Source organism: Neovison vison, chromosome 7, assembly GCF_020171115.1.
Source record: "Neovison vison isolate M4711 chromosome 7, ASM_NN_V1, whole genome shotgun sequence".
Taxonomy (NCBI): domain Eukaryota; kingdom Metazoa; phylum Chordata; class Mammalia; order Carnivora; family Mustelidae; genus Neogale; species Neogale vison.
The window spans coordinates 162,493,344-162,512,627 of NC_058097.1; the positions used below are offsets into that span (position 1 = coordinate 162,493,344).

General features: G+C 39.8%; 1 protein-coding gene across 1 annotated transcript in view; it reads left to right on the plus strand.

Annotated features, from left to right (window-relative positions):
• PDE3B (phosphodiesterase 3B) overlaps positions 1–18,951 on the plus strand; it is a 184,194-nt gene extending 165,243 nt beyond the window's left edge. Inside the window, exons 12-16 of the mRNA XM_044258887.1 lie at positions 1,855–2,054; positions 9,778–9,981; positions 11,837–11,998; positions 15,519–15,774; positions 17,196–18,951. Coding sequence (XP_044114822.1) covers positions 1,855–2,054; positions 9,778–9,981; positions 11,837–11,998; positions 15,519–15,774; positions 17,196–17,410 — 1,037 coding nt within the window. The 3' untranslated portion in view covers positions 17,411–18,951. The remainder of the gene's footprint in view (positions 1–1,854; positions 2,055–9,777; positions 9,982–11,836; positions 11,999–15,518; positions 15,775–17,195) is intronic.
• Positions 18,952–19,284: the final 333 nt, after the last annotated feature.

The following is a 19,284-nucleotide window of genomic DNA, read 5'->3' on the forward strand; positions in this document are numbered from 1 at the left end:
CCAGCAGCCCAAATGGTCAGTTACTGAAATCAACCAAGATTTCTAAAACAGAAGTGGCCTGGCTGTGCATCTAGACAGGGAGGCTGGCAGGGTGTTTCTTCGAGATCAGCGCCTTTGAAGTGGTGCTTCTTTGAAATGGGTACCTGGGAGAGCAAAGCTTAAATCAGGCACTTATGGTTGGTACAAAAAGTGGGGAAAACTGTCAGGGTTTACCCTGTACACTTCTCTTCCAGTCTGGATGCCTTTTACTGAGGCCTCCATTTAAATTGATCAGCCAATTAAAAGAATCACCATTTTCTGAAAGAAAGTAAACAAATGGGATCTATGATAATTATGCTGAAATGTCCTTGCCAGCTATTTTATTTTTCATAGTATTAATTTCATGTTAACAAAAAGCAAAACCAAATATACATCTTAGAGTCCTAATAAGTCAGTTTTAAATAACTGGGTTTTAAAAGGATGTCTTTTGCCATTTTTGTTATTTTATATGTGTCTTTATAATTCTAGGGAGGCCCAGAATGCATATAACATAGGGAAAATTCAAATTATTGGCTGATGTTGATAACTAAGTCTTGTTAGAAATTTGAATGTTAAATATATCTTTATGCATTTAACTGCCTTAATTTTTTATAATTATTTTTTTAAAGTTCTAGTGTGGGTGATTCTAAAACTCAATTTAAATAAAAATGTTATAAATGACAAAAATAATGAGGTATCTCTATAACTATCACTAGTGTATATTAAAGTCATTATGTTAAAAATTCATTTGGGGGCACGTGGGTGGCTCAGTGGGTTAAAGCCTCTGCCTTCAGCTTGGGTTGTGATCCCAGGATCCTGGGCTCGAGCCAGGACCCTCCTCTCTCTCTGCCTGCCTCTCTGACTACTTGTGATCTCTGTCAAATAAATAAATAAAATCTTTAAAAAAAAAATTCATGTGATGGCAAATACTGAGTGAAATAAATTATGATGAAGATTATTTTGGACTCTGACAAGCCAGAACATTATTCCTAGTTTCCACCGATGAAGTCAGTGAAATCTCCTGTCTCTCTAATATCTTTGTGGTTTTACTCTAAATATGGATTATTTTTTCCTCCATATACTTCCTATTAAGATCATTTCAGCAAAATTAATAGAATGACCATCTGAATAGATAAAGCCACAAAAACACAAGAAAAAAGAAATCAGTGGTAAGATACTAAAGCATGGAAAGTATGGTGTTGATTGTGAAAATATTGTTCCTAACTAGAGGAGAAAAAGAGAATTATGAGACATTCTTCAGTTTTCTACATCTTCCCATTTTCCAGTTTTTCTTGCCATTGTCTTCTAAGGGCTTCATGGAAAGAAAAAGAGAAGGGGAAAAGGAGTTGTAATCAGGGCTACAAATGAAATGTTATCTCTCTGGTAGGATTTGAAAAGCATCCTATGCTGAGAACCTTAGTTTGTTAATACATTAAATTCCTAAATCTCCATACAGTTTTCAGAAAATTTTATTCTCTAGATTGCTTTATCCTGTTAACTTTCTGTGTGCTGGCCATTATCTCTAGTCCTTAAATAATAAGTGTTCAGAAAACCAGAGGTTTGTAAAAATTATTATTAGTCTAATAAGAGAACATCATAAAAATCTCATAGTGTCTTATGAAGTAAGTGACTGTAACATCAATGTTCAACCTTGTTCTTCTCTGGGAGCATGTATGTTGGAGAGAATAGATTGTTTTAAGTCTTTGTTTATAAATAGTTTATTTCTTAGCTTAATCAACAAGAGAAATAATCGTATTACCTGTGGGGAATCCCCTCCTCATTCTCATTTTGTGAGGAAGTAATATGTAATGCTGGTTTATTTTGCTTGTTCCTCAGATTCTGGTGGTAGAATGAGCCCTGGACAAATTGCTTACATTTCTTCGAGGAGCTGCTCTATTCCAGATGACAGCTATGGTTGCCTTTCTTCAAACATTCCTGCGCTGGAATTGATGGCTCTCTATGTGGCGGCTGCCATGCACGATTATGATCACCCAGGGAGGACAAATGCATTTCTGGTGGCTACAAATGCCCCTCAGGTAGGAAATATTGTTTCAGAAAGTTACAAGAGTGATTCTGAAATTTCAGAGGGGTGTTGTATATATCCTTTTGTAATCCGCCCTTCCGTTGAATCCGGTAACCATTCCATCTGCACTGTAATTAACTGGATTTTAACACATGGCCTTGACATGAGATGTGCAAAAGGGTGAAGAAAAAGAATGCATGAGATTCTCAAAATATGAAATTCTGGAATCCTTGCTGCCAGTATTTTTGCCTTTGATCAAATTGATGAGACTGACTAGATGTAAGCCTGATTCTTCGTCTTTCCATGACTGAAAGTGTAATGATGAGGAACTATCATTTTCCTTAATGTCCTCTTTTTTCCTCAAGACTCAGACTCTAAAGCTCGTAACGCTGCATATATTAGTGTATGTAAACATTCCTTCTAGTACCACGTTATTTTTGTACCCAGTACAGCTGATAAGGTGCAAGGTTCCTTTACCGTCAAAATTTGCATAAGAGGTAGGAGTTCCACTTGCTTTACACTTTTGGGCTTGGAACTAAATTCGTGGTTTTAAGTGGTCGTGGGTGTTTGTTTAGGCTGGTGATTCCTGAAATGTCGTCTTTGCTTCTAACTGCATGCCTTACAAAGGACAAGTAGTTGGTTCAGCTTGCTGAATTCATCTTGTGTCTTCACCACTCTGTGTGTAAACCTCACTTCTGATTTTTTCATCTTCTGTAGCCATCCTTTGTCACTCTTCACCCATTTCTCTCCCACACTCTCACTGTTTAAAACAGAGGAGATCAGTTCTCTAGCCAGAACAAGAACAGGATTCAGAGACAGGGAGAGAGGGTTAAAAATGCCACATAATTCGTTTTTCCTGTGGCACTTTATTTATTAATAGTCCATGATTTCCATAGGTAACTTTTTAATGAATTTCAGTCTAGATATTAATATTTGCCTACTTTCTAAGAACAACTGTGGGAGAGATTATAAACTAAGGAGCCCATGCCTCCTCATGTTCTCCAGGAAGCGGAGGACTCTCTCTCTCACTTCAACACTGTCATCTTTAAAAACCTGGGCTTGTGGGGAGTTGGGGATCTGGACAGAAGGGGCACAGAGCAAAAAGCACTGGTCTTGAGATCGAGAGACCCGAGTTCAGTTTCTGATTACCCAGTCATTAGCCATGTGATCTTAGGTGAGTAACCCTTATCTTTCTGAGCTTCAGAATACAGACTGGATATGATTAAGGGTAAAGGGACAACAAATGGAGGGTTTCTATTTCGTGTGTCTGGGAGGCTCCTGAATCAGGTGTCCTATAGACAGAGATGACCAACTTTTCTCTTCTGCTCTTGGCTTTAGATCTTTCATGGCCTTCCAGTACAGGTGAGTCCGACTTACTGCCTCTCCTCCGAAGGGATGATGAGTGAGGGCACTCCAGTGTTACTGCTGCATTGTTGCAGATAAACTAATGATATCTGAAAGTCATCCCTACAAGTTACATGCTGGAAACTGTTGTCCTAATCAAAATAAAAATGTGAAGTCTGGATAGAATACCAGTAATACATGTAATTTCTAACTTCTCATTGTTAAGGACAGCCAGTAGAGGAAGCGATGGGAAGTGTGGGAAGGGACAGGAAATTGACAGGGCATTCAGCTGTTGAGAAGGGATGGGCTTCCACCCAGTCTCCTTGCTTACTGCCGTGGGTCTGTACTCAACCCAGAGCATGTGAGTAGCTGTGTTGTGAGTTACATCACTTTCTGTTCCAGACCCTCCAGGGGCATTCACCTCACTCCTAGTAAAAGTCATTGTAATGGCTCGGGGGTTGATTCTTCTGCCTTAATTCACCCATGTCCAGCCTCAGTGGCCTCCTGGCTGTTTTCTTCTGTATCCCAGGCACGCACACTCCCTTTCTGAGGGCCTTTCCACTTCCGTCCTCCCTGTCTGGAGTGCTCTCTCTCCGCACATCTACGTGTTCATGTTGTCACTAGTTCCGTGTAACAATCCACAAGCCCCTCCTGGAGCTCATTACGTTCCTTCCCTGCTTTGTTTTCCACAGCAGTGATCATTCAGCATACCGTCTGTTTTGTTTATGACAGGTCTCTCTCCTCAGTAGAATATGTCTTCCTGGGAATAAGGATTTTGCCTTATTCCCTAACACCTAGAATAGTGCCTGACACATAAAAGTTGTTTAGTAAATATTTGTTGAATGTTGAAGGATGCCGGATTTCTTTGCTCTGCAGGACTGCTAGTTTGTCTGAAATATCCTGTTCTTCGTAAAGTAATGAAATTCTTGAGACCTTCTGCTAGTGCGTGTGAGATAAGGACCCTTCTGTGAAAGCCTGAGGCATGCTTATTAGGTAATAAGTAGATCTTCTCATCCTGGGAAGCTCAGTGGGTCTAATTAGGCCACGATTAGTGAAAAATGTTATTGCGTCAGTAGTAGTATAGAATACCACCAACTGGATCAAATATTTTTCTCCATTCTCCTGGCAAGGAAAGGACGCTGGGAAGGTATAGGAGGATTGTTTTAAATTCTTGCTATGAAAGAACATGAAACACTTAGGTTTATCCTGAAGAGATGCCAGTATTAAAATTCTGCGAGATTTCTGAGCTATTTCCAAATGAAAACTGGCTGAAAGATGGGGATTCGTGCCTGAGGTATTAGAGTTTGAGAACATTTTCATGATATTTGGGGTAAAAGGAAATGTAATTTGAGGATGAAATCTGTAAATTGGAGACACTCATAAATGGTTTATCCCCCAAAATATGGATCAAGGTGGTGACTAAACACATGCATTTGACTCCTCATTGTAACAAACAAATAGGTGGGGAAGGGTATTATCATCAGAAGCATAAAGAGTTTTCCAGAAATTTCTGTTTCTGGAAAATGAAAAAGAGATGAATATGGAGAAGTGAAAGTAGACTAGAGGTCGATACAGCTCAATTGAACTCTAGAGAGACTCCTGATGCCGTTTGCCCTGGCTTGCTACGCACACACGTGCAAGTGCACCCCAGTCCCTATACACCTACACTACACATCTTTAAATAAAGCTTCTACAGCCCTGCACTTAACCTCCAGGCAGAAAACTCATCTCTTAGATATTGAAGGAAACTGCCAGAAGAGAGTAAGAATTACTAGTTGTGAGTATTAGTACTCCAGAGTAAATCCTTCTCATTTTGGAAACTTAACAGCTCGTGTCTGGTCTCATAACTGTAGAGCAGAACCAACTAAGTAACAAACACCATCCACATCCATACGGTTCCTACTCATCTTTCCAAATTAAAGAAGAGACTCAACACTAAACAGAAGAGAATCTTCTCTCTCTCTCTCTTTTTTAAAAATATCAATAGATAACCCAAGGATCACTAGACAGAACATTAACCAGTAGCTTGGAAAGAAAAGTTTAAAATGGATGGGGTAACCAACTATAGGGGAGAAAAAAATCTAGGGAGTAGAAAAACTGGTAAGTTTTTAAAAAACGAATTCTCAGAATTTGAGAAACACTGCATTTCTAAGAACAGCAAGCTATGAAAAAGGAAACATCAGAGAACAAGTTAGAGCTCTTAGGAACTAAAAGTATTACTAAAAAAAAAAAAAAAAAAAATCTTAAAAATTCAGTACAAGCCCTGGAAGTAAATTTCCAGGTAACCTCTGCCAGAATGCAGAGTAGAAAGAGAAGGAGATGGAAAATATCAGGAAGGGAAAAATGGGGCACAGTGGACCAAGTCATGAGCTGATTGTTGGAGTTTCAGAAAAAGACAGTCTTTGGATTGAAGGGGCTCAGCAGGTGCCAGAGAAGTTGATTGGGGAGAAAACACCAAAAATCTGCACATGGAGTGCCATGGTAAAATCCTCTCCCCCCCCAAAAAAAAAAATTCCTGGGAGAATGACAACAATATACATATAAAAGAACAAAAATCTGGGGGTGCCTGGGTGGCTCAGTGGGTTAAGTCTCTGCCTTCAGCTCAGGTTGTGATCTCAGGGTCCTGGGATTGAGCCCCACATTGGGCTCTTTGCTCAGCAGGGAACCCGTTTCCCCCCCCTGTCTCTACCTCTCTGCCTACTTGTGATCTCTGTCAATAATAAATGAAATCTTTTTAAAAAAATTAAAAAAAAAATCCATCTGGCACCATATTTTAGCAACAATGGATGCTCGAGGGTACTGGAATTAACAAATATTGGATGCCTACTGGGGGAGAGGCACTATTCTAGGCATCATTACTGAACAAAACAGGCCAAAAACCATCTCTGCTCCCATAGAATGTACATTCCAGAAAAGGAAGAAGAAGAGTAAATAGTGTATGTAGGAGGCAGAGAGAGAGACGATTATGATGTCCGAGCTAGGGAAGAAGTAACCCAGGGAGGGGAGGGGAAGGGGAGTGCTGGCCTAAAGATACTATGTTCAAGTTAGATTTCTGTATCCCGCTAAGCTACAGCTGAGTGGAAGAGCAAAAATGAAGAGAATCTCAGATATACAGAGGTGAAATAAATCATGTACCCACTCACCCTTAGAAAGTCACCTAAAAAACATGTCTTAGCAAAATAAGAGTGATAAGGAAGACAAAGGATCTTAGAAGATACAGGGTTATCAGAAATTTTTGAACAAACTCAGAACTTGAGGATAAAAGAGCCCTGTTCATCTTGACTATTTAAGGAGAAATACCTTCTCTCTTTCTCTCCCCCCATCCTGCCCCCCATTTAAAACTAGCTGCTTTTTTCCCTGTAGCATCTGAGTTACTACCTCTATTGGATTTCTTAAAAATTTTTTTACATGAAAATAATTTTTCTTAATCCAAGATTTTTTACTTTTTGGAGGTACCCTCTTTAATCTCCTGAGTATAACCTAGTGACTTTTTTAATGTTTCGTCTCTTTTGTTTCAAAAGGGGACATTTGGTCACATTTGTCAGCCTCTTCCTTTTTGTGATCTAAGCCTTTGCTATGTCTGTTGGGCTTTCTTTTCATTTATTGAAAGGTGTTTATTATTTGTTAAGATTTATTCTGTCAGTTTGTATTAAACCCTGTTTCATCTTTCCAACTCAGAAAGAAGGTAAAAAGCAGTGTGGGATCATCACCCAATTTGCTTTGCCAAATTAAAGATGTGCCTGTGATGCGAAGGAAGGGGATCCCTTAGCTGGAGAAAGCAGGGGTCAAGATGCTTTAGCACAAAGTCCAAGCACGTCAGTTACTGCAGCTCCAAACTAGCTGGGCGTGGTCCTCCGTCTCCGTCATCATCAGAAAGCCCTCAGTAAATGCCCGCTGAGGCTTACTGTTTTACCTGGAATGGTTTTCTCACCGAGTTTAGGGTTGGTTTATTGTTCCGAGACTTCAGCCAGTATTCTTCCTAAAGTGGAACGGACATTTTCTCCTACTTACTGCTCCATGATTGTTTGTCTCTCATGATCTGGGAGGTCGTGGGTTTATTGGGGCCCAGCAGGGGACTCCTTCCACTTACTCCCCAGGTGGGTTTTTCCTTCTCATGTGTTAACTTAGTTGACCTCTCCTCAGTCCAGTCCCACTTTCCCCATGTATCCAGTATCCCCACTGAAGTTTCCAGTATGGTGATAACGTCTAGATTTTAATATCAATTCCTATTTTTATGCCCCTATTGTATATTTCTTTGGTAATTTTGAAGGGCAGTTTGAACGGTGAAGAAATTCTGAACTTACTTCTTTTACTGATGTTGCTAGCCAAGAGTTTATTAAGTCAGCTAGCTGCATAGGACACTTATTATATATTGTGCTGTACTGAGATGGAAGTTTGATGACTTCTTCCTGAATAGACAAAGCTGTTCTAATAATTTACCAGTTTTCATCAGATTTTATTATGAATTAATGAAATCACTATTAAATATAAATCAACTCCTTAGGGAGTCTTTGAAGCTTATTCTTTCTCTTTGAGCTTGATATTTGGAAGTTGTTAGAAGGCTAGTATAAAATGCCTTTTGTTTTGACCTATAACTGATAATGTAACAATGTGTTAATTTGAAGGCACACAGCATGTTCATTTGATACACACATCACTGTAATACTACCATCATGTCCCCTAATAGCCTGTCTTTTTTATGGTGAGTACATTTAAGATCTAGTCTCTTAGCAACTTTCCAAGTATATAATATAGTACTATTAACTATAATAATACTATTAACTATAATCACGGTGCTGGGCGTTAGATTGCCAAAACTTTTCCATCCTATAACTGGAAGTTTGTACCCTTTGACCAACATCTCTCCAATTCCCCCACCCTCTGGTAAACTTGTCTGTGTTTCCATGAGTTCACCATTTTAGGATTCCACATATAAGAAGTACATACAGTATGTCTTTTTTGATTCAACTCACTTAGCATCATGCTCTCAAGGTCCATCCATGTTGTCTCAAATGGCAGGATTACCTACCTTCTTTCTCATGGCTAAATAAATATTGCATCTCTCTCTCTCACACACATACACACCCCACATCTTTATCCATTCATCCACTGATGAATGATCACAGTGGACCGGTCATGAACTGACTGTTGGAGTTCCAGGAGTTCCACAGGTCATGAACTGACTGTTGGAGTTCCAGAAAAAGATGGTCTTTGGATTGAAGGGGTTCAGCAGGTGCCAGAGAAGTTGAATGGGGAGAAAATACCAAAAAACTGCACATGGAGTACCGTGGTAAAAGTAAAAAAAAAAAAAAAAAAAAATTCCTGAAAGAATGACAACAGCATACATAGAACAAAAATCCAACTAGCACCGTATTTTAGCAGATTTGACAGAGAAACGCAGCAAGAGAGGGAACAGAAGCAGGGGGAATGGGGGAGGGATAAGCAGCTTCCCGCTGAGGAGGGATCCCAACGCGGGGCTCAACCCCAGGACCTTGGGATCATGACCTGAACTGAAGGCAGACACTTAATGTCTGAGCCTCCCAGGTGGCCCTAAGCCACTGGTTTTTAAAGTCTGTATTCCAAAGTTCTAGAGTAGCGAGGGTCTTGCACTGAAATGAGGTGGAGTGGCACACCAGCTGAACCACAGGATGTGTTTTTACCTGTTTCGTGCTTCTCTTATTCCCGGGCACTGTGTCAGGGTTGGAATGTGGGAATGTGTCCTTCTGGGACATGCAGGACTCTTGCTCATCAGGGACAGTGCTCCTGCTTCCTCGTCTCTGGTCATCAGCACCTTGGATTGCATGCTAGCTGAAGACGAGAAGCATGTCCCTAAACCTGCTCTCTCTCTAATGACTTCACTGATAGCAGCTTTATCTAAGAAGGTTCATGGATTCAGTGAAGTAGACCTCAAATTTCAGCTTTACATCTTTTTAAAGATTTTATTTACTTATTTGACAGAGAGAGATCACAAGTAGACAGAGAGGCAGGCAGAGAGAGGGGGAAGCAGACTCCCCATTAAGCAGAGAGTCTGATGCGGGGCTCAATCCCAGGATCCTGAGATCATGAGCTAAGCTGAAGGCAGAGACTTAACCCACTGAGCTACCCAGGCGCCCTTCAGCTTTACATCTCTTGAGGCCAGCATGGTATCCGGGAAGATGAACTTTGGAGCGAATTGCCCTTTCACTTACTAGATACATCTGCTGGAGAGGTATGCCTTACCCTTTTTGTACTTCAGTAAGCCCATTTAGAAAATTATCACAACCCTTCTTTACAGATATTAAAATGTTCAGCATAGAGTAACTACTCATTATTTATATTCTTCTAGCCTAACTCTGTTTATTATTAAAGATTAGTATCTCTGAGATGCCTGACTCCTTTTTATTACTTTTCAGGCAGTTTTGTACAACGACAGATCTGTTCTAGAAAATCATCATGCTGCATCAGCTTGGAATCTGTATCTCTCTCGCCCAGAATACAACTTCCTTCTTAATCTTGATCATGTGGAATTCAAGCGTTTTCGTTTTTTAGTAATTGAAGCAATCCTTGCCACAGATCTTAAAAAGCATTTTGATTTCCTTGCTGAATTCAACGCCAAGGTTTGTGATACAACTTAGTGTCTGGTTTTACTGATGGAAATCACTCTTGTCAGTATTACTGATAAGTTTTTTTTTTTTTTTATATAATGTTAAGCTAGAATTAATACTACTCATAAAGTAATAATATCTGATAGGAGTCTATATATGTGTCAATATTTTTTAAAATAACTTTTTATTATAACACGTCCTAACCATACTATCACTTGCTACCTTTCGACATGTAGACTTACAACTTTCTTTCTCATGGTGATAAGCCAATTCATGATGTCAAAAGCTTTTAGAGGCACACTGGAGAAAGTTGTGCAGTGCCATGAAAGGTACTTTGTGAAATTGAAGATGTGTTTCTCAGAAGCCAGTTAATGCTTTCCTCACTTCTCCTGTTAATCCCTTCTTTCTGTTCGTGTTAAACTGGCTGGTGTGGGTGAGAAGTACCCTCCACTCTTCCACTGGAGAATAATGCGTTCATCTGACAACTGCCTGGGATCTGCCCTGTAATGGCAGTAGCGCCAGCTAAGAAAGAGTAGAGAACAGGTGAAGTCCCAAAGTCAGGAATTCACATTCGTATTGAGAAACACTGCCCTCCGGTGACAGGGGTGGAGAACTGCTGAGAACCGCCACTTTATAGATGGTGAAGGGAGGGCACTCCCTCTTTGGCCGGCAGGAAGCCTTTGTTTCCTTGATGACATTTGTGACGTAAAGGAAAGGTGTACCCTCAGGGTAGAGGAACTGATAACAAAGGAATACTAGATTTAACCCCCTGGGTGGAGACCCTATGTGGGGCTGTCATGATATTAATAAAATACTTCTAAAAAAAAATCAGCAAGAAATCCATATGCCTTTAAAATTATTTTATAGTGTGGAGCTCTGTTAACTTTTATTTAATAATAAAATTCATTCAAGTGCTAAGAGTAGTAGAAGATTTCACAGGTAAAAGATCACCTAGTCCAATGCTCTTGAATCTGTGCTTCTCGGAGGTTTTTATTCCATAGTCTCTCAGGAAAATGCCCTGAGTGGAGCTCTGGATCTCTTACATGGTTTGAATCCAAAAAGCTCTCCTTTCAAGTGTTTGATAGTGGTGGTCTAAATAAATTTTCCTTTGACAAAAGGATTTGGTGCCCAAAAAACTATCCTCAAACCAAAGTTCAGAAGCCACTGATCTGGCCCATTTATTTCATTCTTTTACAAAAGGAAATTTGAGTTTTTGAAAGGCAAAGTAATTCTCCTAATTAGTGATGATAATTATATTTAAATAACCATGTTAGTATTTAACATTTACTGTGAACAAGGCATTTTTCGTTTATTAATCCTCATGGTAATATGGCTAGATTGGTACTACTTTTCTTGTTTTAGAGATGAAGAGAGTTAGATTCAAGGAGGATAAGTGATTTTTCTATTATTATACAATGCGTAAATCATTGATTTGGGATTTGAAACCAGAGGGATCAGCTTTTAAGACTTGTGTTCTTTCAACTATATCATATTTTCCTTTCACAGCTGAAGCCTACTTACTTCTCTGTAGATCCTAAGTGTTCTTTTTAAAAGTAGAATTAGTTACAATTTTTAAATGATTTATCAATGTTTTGCATACACATATATAGTGTATATTATATATTAACATATGTTATATGTACATGTTACAATTTTCCGTGGTAATCACAAATATTGAAACCCATGGTTACGTTTTTATGGTGTTCTGCCTCCAGTGAAGCAAAATTATGACACTTCAAAGGGATATTTAATCCATATTCCTTCCTATAATTTAGATAGGAAGCAGTTTTAAGATAATTTGGTTAAAACAAAACAAAACAAAACTCCTGTGTCCTCAGAACCTAAAATAACTGTTTTTCCAAAATAGGCCAACGATGTAAACAGTAGTGGTATAGAATGGAGCAACGAGAATGATCGCCTCTTAGTATGCCAAGTGTGCATCAAGCTGGCAGACATCAACGGCCCCGCGAAAGTTCGGGACTTGCATTTGAAATGGACAGAAGGCATTGTCAATGAGTTTTATGAGCAGGTAAATTCAATGTGAGACGGGCGGGATTTTTGAGAGCTGCCCTCTGAAGTCATTAGTTTTCGGGATTTGGATAGCTACATTAAATGTTGGAAGCCTGGTTACTTTGACCAAAAACGGTTAGAAATTGTAGAATTTGCACTGCTCTTAGTATTTTCTCAGCTCCTTTTCACTGATAAAATTTTTAAAATTAACAATCTAAGGGGTTTGAAGTGGCGGGGGGGTGGGAGGTTGGGATACCAGGTGGTGGGTATTATAGAGGGCACGGCTTACATGGAGCACTGGGTGTGGTGAAAAAATAATGAATAATGTTTTTCTGAAAATAAATAAATTGAAAAAAAAAAATAGCTCATTCCCAACTGACATGGGTCAAATGTCCCTTGAGGCTACAGGTCAGGGCTCTTAAAACCCTGAGTGCCCATGACTTAGGATGGTTTATTTCCAGATAAACCTGGATTTTTAATTGATTCATTTAATTGATTTAATTGATTCAATTTAATTGATTTATTTATTGATTCAGGGTATGATATTTAGAGAATATCAACCCGTTTTCAACTCCGCTGTAGAAAGACTGCCTGCCTGCCTTAAAAAACATCAACTGGGTAAAGTCCTGGTTGTGGCGGGGGTGGGCAGCTGGACATTTGAGGGCTAGAAATGGGGATAAAGTAGGTTTTTCAAGATTTGGAGATTAAAAACAAGCTCTTCCCAGTTTTAAAATCTTTCGCGTACTACTCCTCCTGTAAGGGAAGTCAGTTTTGAGTGCCCCACACGCAGCGGAGCTGGTGACAGAGAGGCTGAGTGTGCATCAAGGAGTTCGCCTGAGAGGCGGCCGCACCTGCAGTGCAGGCCTCAGATTGGGCTCCTCACGGCGGGAGAGTCGGGAGCACGTAAGGCAAATGAAAAGGATGTGCGTACGTGGGAGAAGAGCTGTGATGGCAGAAGTCAAGGAAAGGAAATTAGGAAGTAGGGAAGGGTCGGAGTGGAAACATGGTAGCAAGCTGCGTGCCAAGAACAAGCAGATTCGGGTAAAAAGGTACAGTTAACATAAAAAGTTAAGCATTACAAAACCTCTGGTTACTGGTTTCAGTACCACTTTGCAGAATCTTTGTCTTTTTTTTTTTTTTGGTCCAATTCTTAAGCTCCCTACAATGTAGAGGTATATGGATCTCCCTACAAGCTAGCATTTCATTATTTCCAAATTACCAGATACATCTTGACTTTGGAGCTGCGTTCCTTGGGAATCCTTGTTGACCCTAATAATCAGGCAAGATCAAGAGGTCTACCAAATGAGGCCTTTGAGACAGAGTTTTCTTACCATGAGTTGCTACTCCAGCAGGGGTGATGAACTTGACCCCATAAACTGTGCATACTTACCCGTTCTAGCTTGTTACATCCGGGGTGTATTGAATAGTGAATGTGTAGTGTCTTTCATCCACCCTAGGGCTGTTTACAAGTTATAAAACACTGTGCTGTGAAAAAAACCATGGGAATACATAAGGATCCAAGATTATTAATATTTTACCATTTTGATACATTTGAACTAAATTATATATAATTTGGAGATGAAAATGGTTGTAAATATTCACCTGGAGATTGCAGTATACTATTTGCATGTTACCATCTTCATTCTCAAAGATGGCTGAAGCTGGCCTCGGGCTTCAGCTCATATTCACAAAAGATGAATTTTACATTAAGGAAAGCGCCATCTTTATATTATCTGTGCAAACAGAAGTAACAAAAAAGCAGTAGTAGTGTATGCCAACTTTAGAAGACTCACTAATTCAAAGAACATTAGAAAAGTTCATTTAGACCCAATTTATTATATATATATATATATATATATATATATATATATATATAAAATTTATTTGACAGACAGAGATCACAGTTAGGCAGAGTGAGAGAAAGGAAAGCAGGCTCCCTGCTGAGCAGAGAGCCTGATGTGGGGCTGAATCCCAGGACCCTGGGATCATGACCTGAGCCGAAGGCAGAGACTTTAATCCACTGAGCCACCCAGGCACCCCTATTTATATTTTTATAAAGTATATAGAATTCTTATTAAAGTGGGAAAACATGCTTGAGGTTGAAGCCTGGGTTCTCTTCTTCACTGGCAATGTGACCTTAAGTAAGTTAGTTGACCTCTCTGTGCCTCAGCTTCTTCATTGATAAAATAGGAATATTTGATTGTATCTAGTTCATAAGGTTGCTATGAGAATTAGGTGAATTAATTAAGTTCTTAGTACAGTTCCTGACATATAAGTGCTCAATAAATGCCAGCTACTATAATTCCAGACCTGTCACAAAAAACGTTATTTCAGACAGTTTTACTTAATCTTTTTAAGTTTCATTATTCATATGTTAAAGGAGAAAAAGGTCATTTGACATCCTACCACACAGAGTCGTCTTGAAGGCTTTCACAATCTGGTTATGCTATTAAGCATCCTTCGGATATGGATGCAAAATTCTAATCTTGCTGAACTTTTTATTATTTTAATTATCCTGTCTTTATATCCTTATAGCCATTTAAGTACCATGGGCTAAAAAAAGCAAAACTTTTATTAAAAAAAAAAAAAGCCAAACTTACAAAATTCTAGAATCCTGTGGATAAACCCAACTGAGGCTTGTTTGTTTTTTCCTTTTTCTTTTTCTGTAAACAAGTTTTCTTCCTCACAGAAGGTAAAATCATAGATTTTTTTGATAATGGGCCAGTCACTAGAAGAGTTTCTGGTTGTTTCCACAGGACATCAGAGATAGACGTTGCTTGCCCACAGTTCATTCTGGACTTCATACATTCCCCACCAGTTCATACACTAGGAACCAAAAGGTCAATAGGACCATTTGGGGAATCCTCAGTACTGTGCTAAATACTTGATACAACATTGCTTTTCATCCTCACAGCAAGCTTGTAAAGTAGATTATTTAAGACTTTACACCTGAAATGGGCATAGAGCATGCTCTACACCGCACATCTGGTAGAAAGTAGCAAAAGCAGGGTTTGAAAACCGCATCTGTCTGATCTCAGATTACACTCTCTGAAGCCCTGGAGACCACAGGGGAGGGTGTGGGCGGGCAGACGGTTGGACCCCGACTCCTCACCTCAGCCTCATCTCAGCCGCCCATACCTCTGCTTCTGCTCTTAGAAACGGGTAGGGTGCTGAAAGGCTTTTGCAAAATTCAACTCTGGGCATTTAAGGTACAACAACTTGCTGATACTATTTCCCCCTAGAGAAAGAGACATAACATTTTTCAGGTTGTTAGATTTGTTGTTTTGTGTGTGTGTGTTTTTCTTGTTCACTGAACATTAATCATTTTGGTTGATTGGTGAGGTGTGAAAGTCTTACTTTGGATTTCTCAAGATATCTGAGAAATTCTTACAGTTGAAATGACAGAGTAATTAGACACTTCTTTGTAATAATTATTTTGATGCAGACTGCATATTTTTAAAAAAAGATAATATTAATAGAAAGCTCAGTGGTTATTCTTTCAACAGTTCAAAATGTACTTTTCTTTTTAAAATGATTAGGGAGATGAAGAAGCAAACCTCGGTTTGCCCATCAGTCCCTTCATGGATCGTTCTTCACCTCAACTAGCAAAACTCCAAGAATCTTTCATCACCCACATTGTGGGTCCTCTGTGTAACTCCTACGACGCTGCTGGCTTGCTGCCGGGTCAGTGGGTAGAAGCAGAAGAGGACGAGGACGCTGAGAGTTGTTACGATGAGGAAGATGGTGAAGAATTAGATACAGATGATGAAGAAATTGAAGACAGTCTAAATCCTAGTAAGAATATAGGGATGCTGTGATTTCTTAAATGGATATTTACAATTAGTAACATTAAGTTTGGATCTCTGTTTTGGGGGGTTGTTTTGTTTTAGAGAGAGGGTGAGGGAGAATCCCAAGTAGGACTTGATCTCACAACCCCATGATCATGACCTGAGCTGAACTCAAGAGTCAGACGCTTAACTAGCTAATAAGCCCCTGGATCTTTAAGATACAGATTCAGGAGTTGTGTCTTGAGTAACTACTCTCTGAGTGCTCAGATTGAATGGGCTCTTGAGTCACTCCTGCGTGCTGGGGGACGTGCTCACGTGGTCTCACCCAGTCTTTGTCTCTTCTGGGCCAGTCTGCTGCAGGAGGCCTCGCCTTTGCATGCTCTGTAGGGCTGTCACCATGTCTGACTTGGTGAGGTGAGGTGCTTCGCGTGGCTAGTGCACCCACCCCTGCTAATCTGCCTTCCTAGTGTCTGGGAAGGTGGATCACAACAGTTGGGAGAAGAGAAAACGTAGCTTCTCTAGCTCTAAGGGGAGAAACAAGTTTAGGGCTTGAATTGCCAAACTGTAGGGACATAGTTTTCTATACAAAGCAGTGACCATAAATAGAGAAAATTTTTTTTGTCACTGTTGTAGATATAAATGAAATCAGTTATTTGCTTTTTAAACTAGAATTGAAGGGGGCACCTGGGTGGCTCAGTTGGTTAAGTGTCTGCCTTTGGCTCAGGTCATGACCTTGGGGTCCTGAGATCAAGTCCCACATCAGGCTCTCTGCTTAGTGGGGAGCCTGCTTCCCCCTCTCCCTCTGCTGCTCCCCTGCTTGTGCTCTCTCCCTTTCTCTCCTGCTCTCTGTCAAGTAAAGTAGAATTTAAATTATATCTAGCATTCCAGGCATGCTGTAAATGAGAACAGATAACCTAATTCGGAAGAACTGCCCCCACCCCTCAGCTGTGTTCAGGGACACCATCAGGAAGAGTAGTGGTCATCTGCCTCTACTCTCTGTGCATCATCATCATGGACAAGCTGACTGGCTTCCAAAAATTATTTATATTCACTGAAACCTTGGTAATGGTGTTTAATTCAATACCTAAAATCCTAAAAAGGTTGTTGAACTTCACATTGCTATTTATCATTTGAAACTTTAGGACCCCTCCTCCCCTCGCACTCCACCCAGTCTTCCTGGTCCCCTTCTCTGCTTTATTTTCATCTGATAACACCACCAGCTCACGTTTCCCTTCTCCTGTTGCTTACCTGGGTCTTTCCATTAGAACATGGGCTCCACAGTGCAGATTATTTCCGTCTTGCTGTTTATTACTACAACCCCGGTGCCTGAAATAAGTGCCTGGAACGTAACAGGCACTCAGATGTTTAGTGAATGAACGAGGGAACTGTATTGCTACAATCACAATATATTGCTTTTAAATTTCACAGAACCGCAAAGGAGGAAAGGCAGACGGCGAATATTTTGTCAGCTCATGCACCACCTCACCGAAAACCACAAGATATGGAAGGAAATGATAGAGGAAGAAGAGAAATGTAAAGTTGATGGGAATAAACTGCCGGTGGAAAATCCTTCCTTACTTCAAGCAGATGATATTCAGGTCATTGAAGAAGCAGATGAAGAAGAGGAGAGGCCGTTGGAATGAAAGAAAAGGCATTTGGAAGAAGCCTGGAGGGCTGTGCCCGGGGTCAGTGTGCGGACCCGAGGCGGACCATTCCTGCGGGGACAGGCCCAGCCACTGTGAGAGGCTCCTCGCCACGAGGACTCGCACGTACCCTTGGAGCGCGGCTCCCGCTGACCCGCGTCGCGAAGCTGTGCCAGGATGCCTTCACTGGGACACCAGTGCTCTGTCGTAATGATGCTTTGGTAGTAAGCGCTTCCTTTTCACGAATGGTAGCTAGAACTAAAAATTCAAGTGACTTCGGTTTCCAACGTGGCCAGAACTTTTTGCTTTCATGAAAACGGGATTCCTATTGTTTTTTTTTTTCCTGAACGTGTCTTTTAGGTCTTTGAACATTTTGGCAGGAAGTGTGGGGGGAGTCTGTGCCCATCTAAAAAGGAATCCAGTGTTGCCTTTCCGAGGGGCCTGTTCAGTGCAAGAACTGCTCAGAGCTGTGCTCCCAGCTGCGTTTATCCATGAAAAACTGACCTTCGTTAAGTCTAACAGAATCCAGGTGCATCGATCTCTGATGCTTCTTACTGTTGTGTGTCTCTCTACGTGTGTTCGATTTCTGCTCGGAGTATTCAGGTTTGCCGTGGACATCAGAAGTCTGCGTTCCAGTCTCACTGACTTAACATTCCTTGCTTGAATTTTTAAAGCTGTTTCGGGTGTTAACAATGACGGGATTTTCTTCTTTAGTCAAAAATGGTTCTTACTACTGTTGCTCAGGATTCATACTTTTAAACATTTAGTTAATATAAACACAGATTTGTCAGAAGGAAAAGGAATTGTCCTAAAGATGTTAACCTTTTATGAAATGAGCATTACTCTTTATTAGATAAATTCAAGTCTAATCAAAAAAAGAGGAGGAGCTCCGAAAGCCACAGCAAATAATTGGATTATGTGCTTATGTCCGGATCCTATGTCAGGTGTCACGCGTTTAGTCACTGTAAAACTGATGCCCATCCTTGTTCATTTCCTGCTGCCTTGAGACTACATGACAGAAGTGACCTAGTACTACTGAGTACTGCTAACCCAACTGTGAGTCTAATTTAAAAAAAAAAAAAAAATGGTAGGAATACTTAATTGCAAAGAAAATGGACCATATTTACAATGTTCATGAACTCCTTGTACCTGATATGTACCTGAGTCATGAAAGATTGTTGATGATCTAAAGAATAGCCTAAATGCTAACAGGATGGGAGATTAAATTATTTTTTCTTGGAGACCATATTTTGGATCAATGGCTTTTTAGACAGTAAAACCATTAATTTTCTAAGATGACTTCTTTTAAGTGTAATGTCAGGCAGTTTCTTACCTACCTAGAATATTTGGCATTTCTCAAAGATATTAAAGATCTTTAGAAGTGTTGGAAGTTTTGATTTTGTATAATATTGAATGGATCACCAAGCTTTATTTATTAGACATGTTGAGTGTGAAGTTCCTTCCTGCCACTTTTGCTACCACTGCCACATAATTTGTAATCTGGTCACACATTACTGAGTAATAAAATTTTAACTAATTTATTGAGTTTGCACTTTAAATATATATATCCCGGGCTCTTACTTCCCTGGTGTACATTTTGCATCCTCCATAAGTATATTTCTGTTATTGGAAAGTACACGTGTATAAATTTGCATGTGCACATATACATAATGAGACTCGGATTTCCTATTAAAATTTTGTATGGGGGTTAAGGTATGTATTTTCTCAAAAGGAATGTTTTTTATTAAAAATACTATTACTGAGAACTCATTTTTAAATAATTTAACTTTTAAATTTATCCTTTGCTAAATAATTGACATATTAAAGTAGACCAAACACTAAGAAGTATCCTAGCTGAAGCAAATTCATAAACT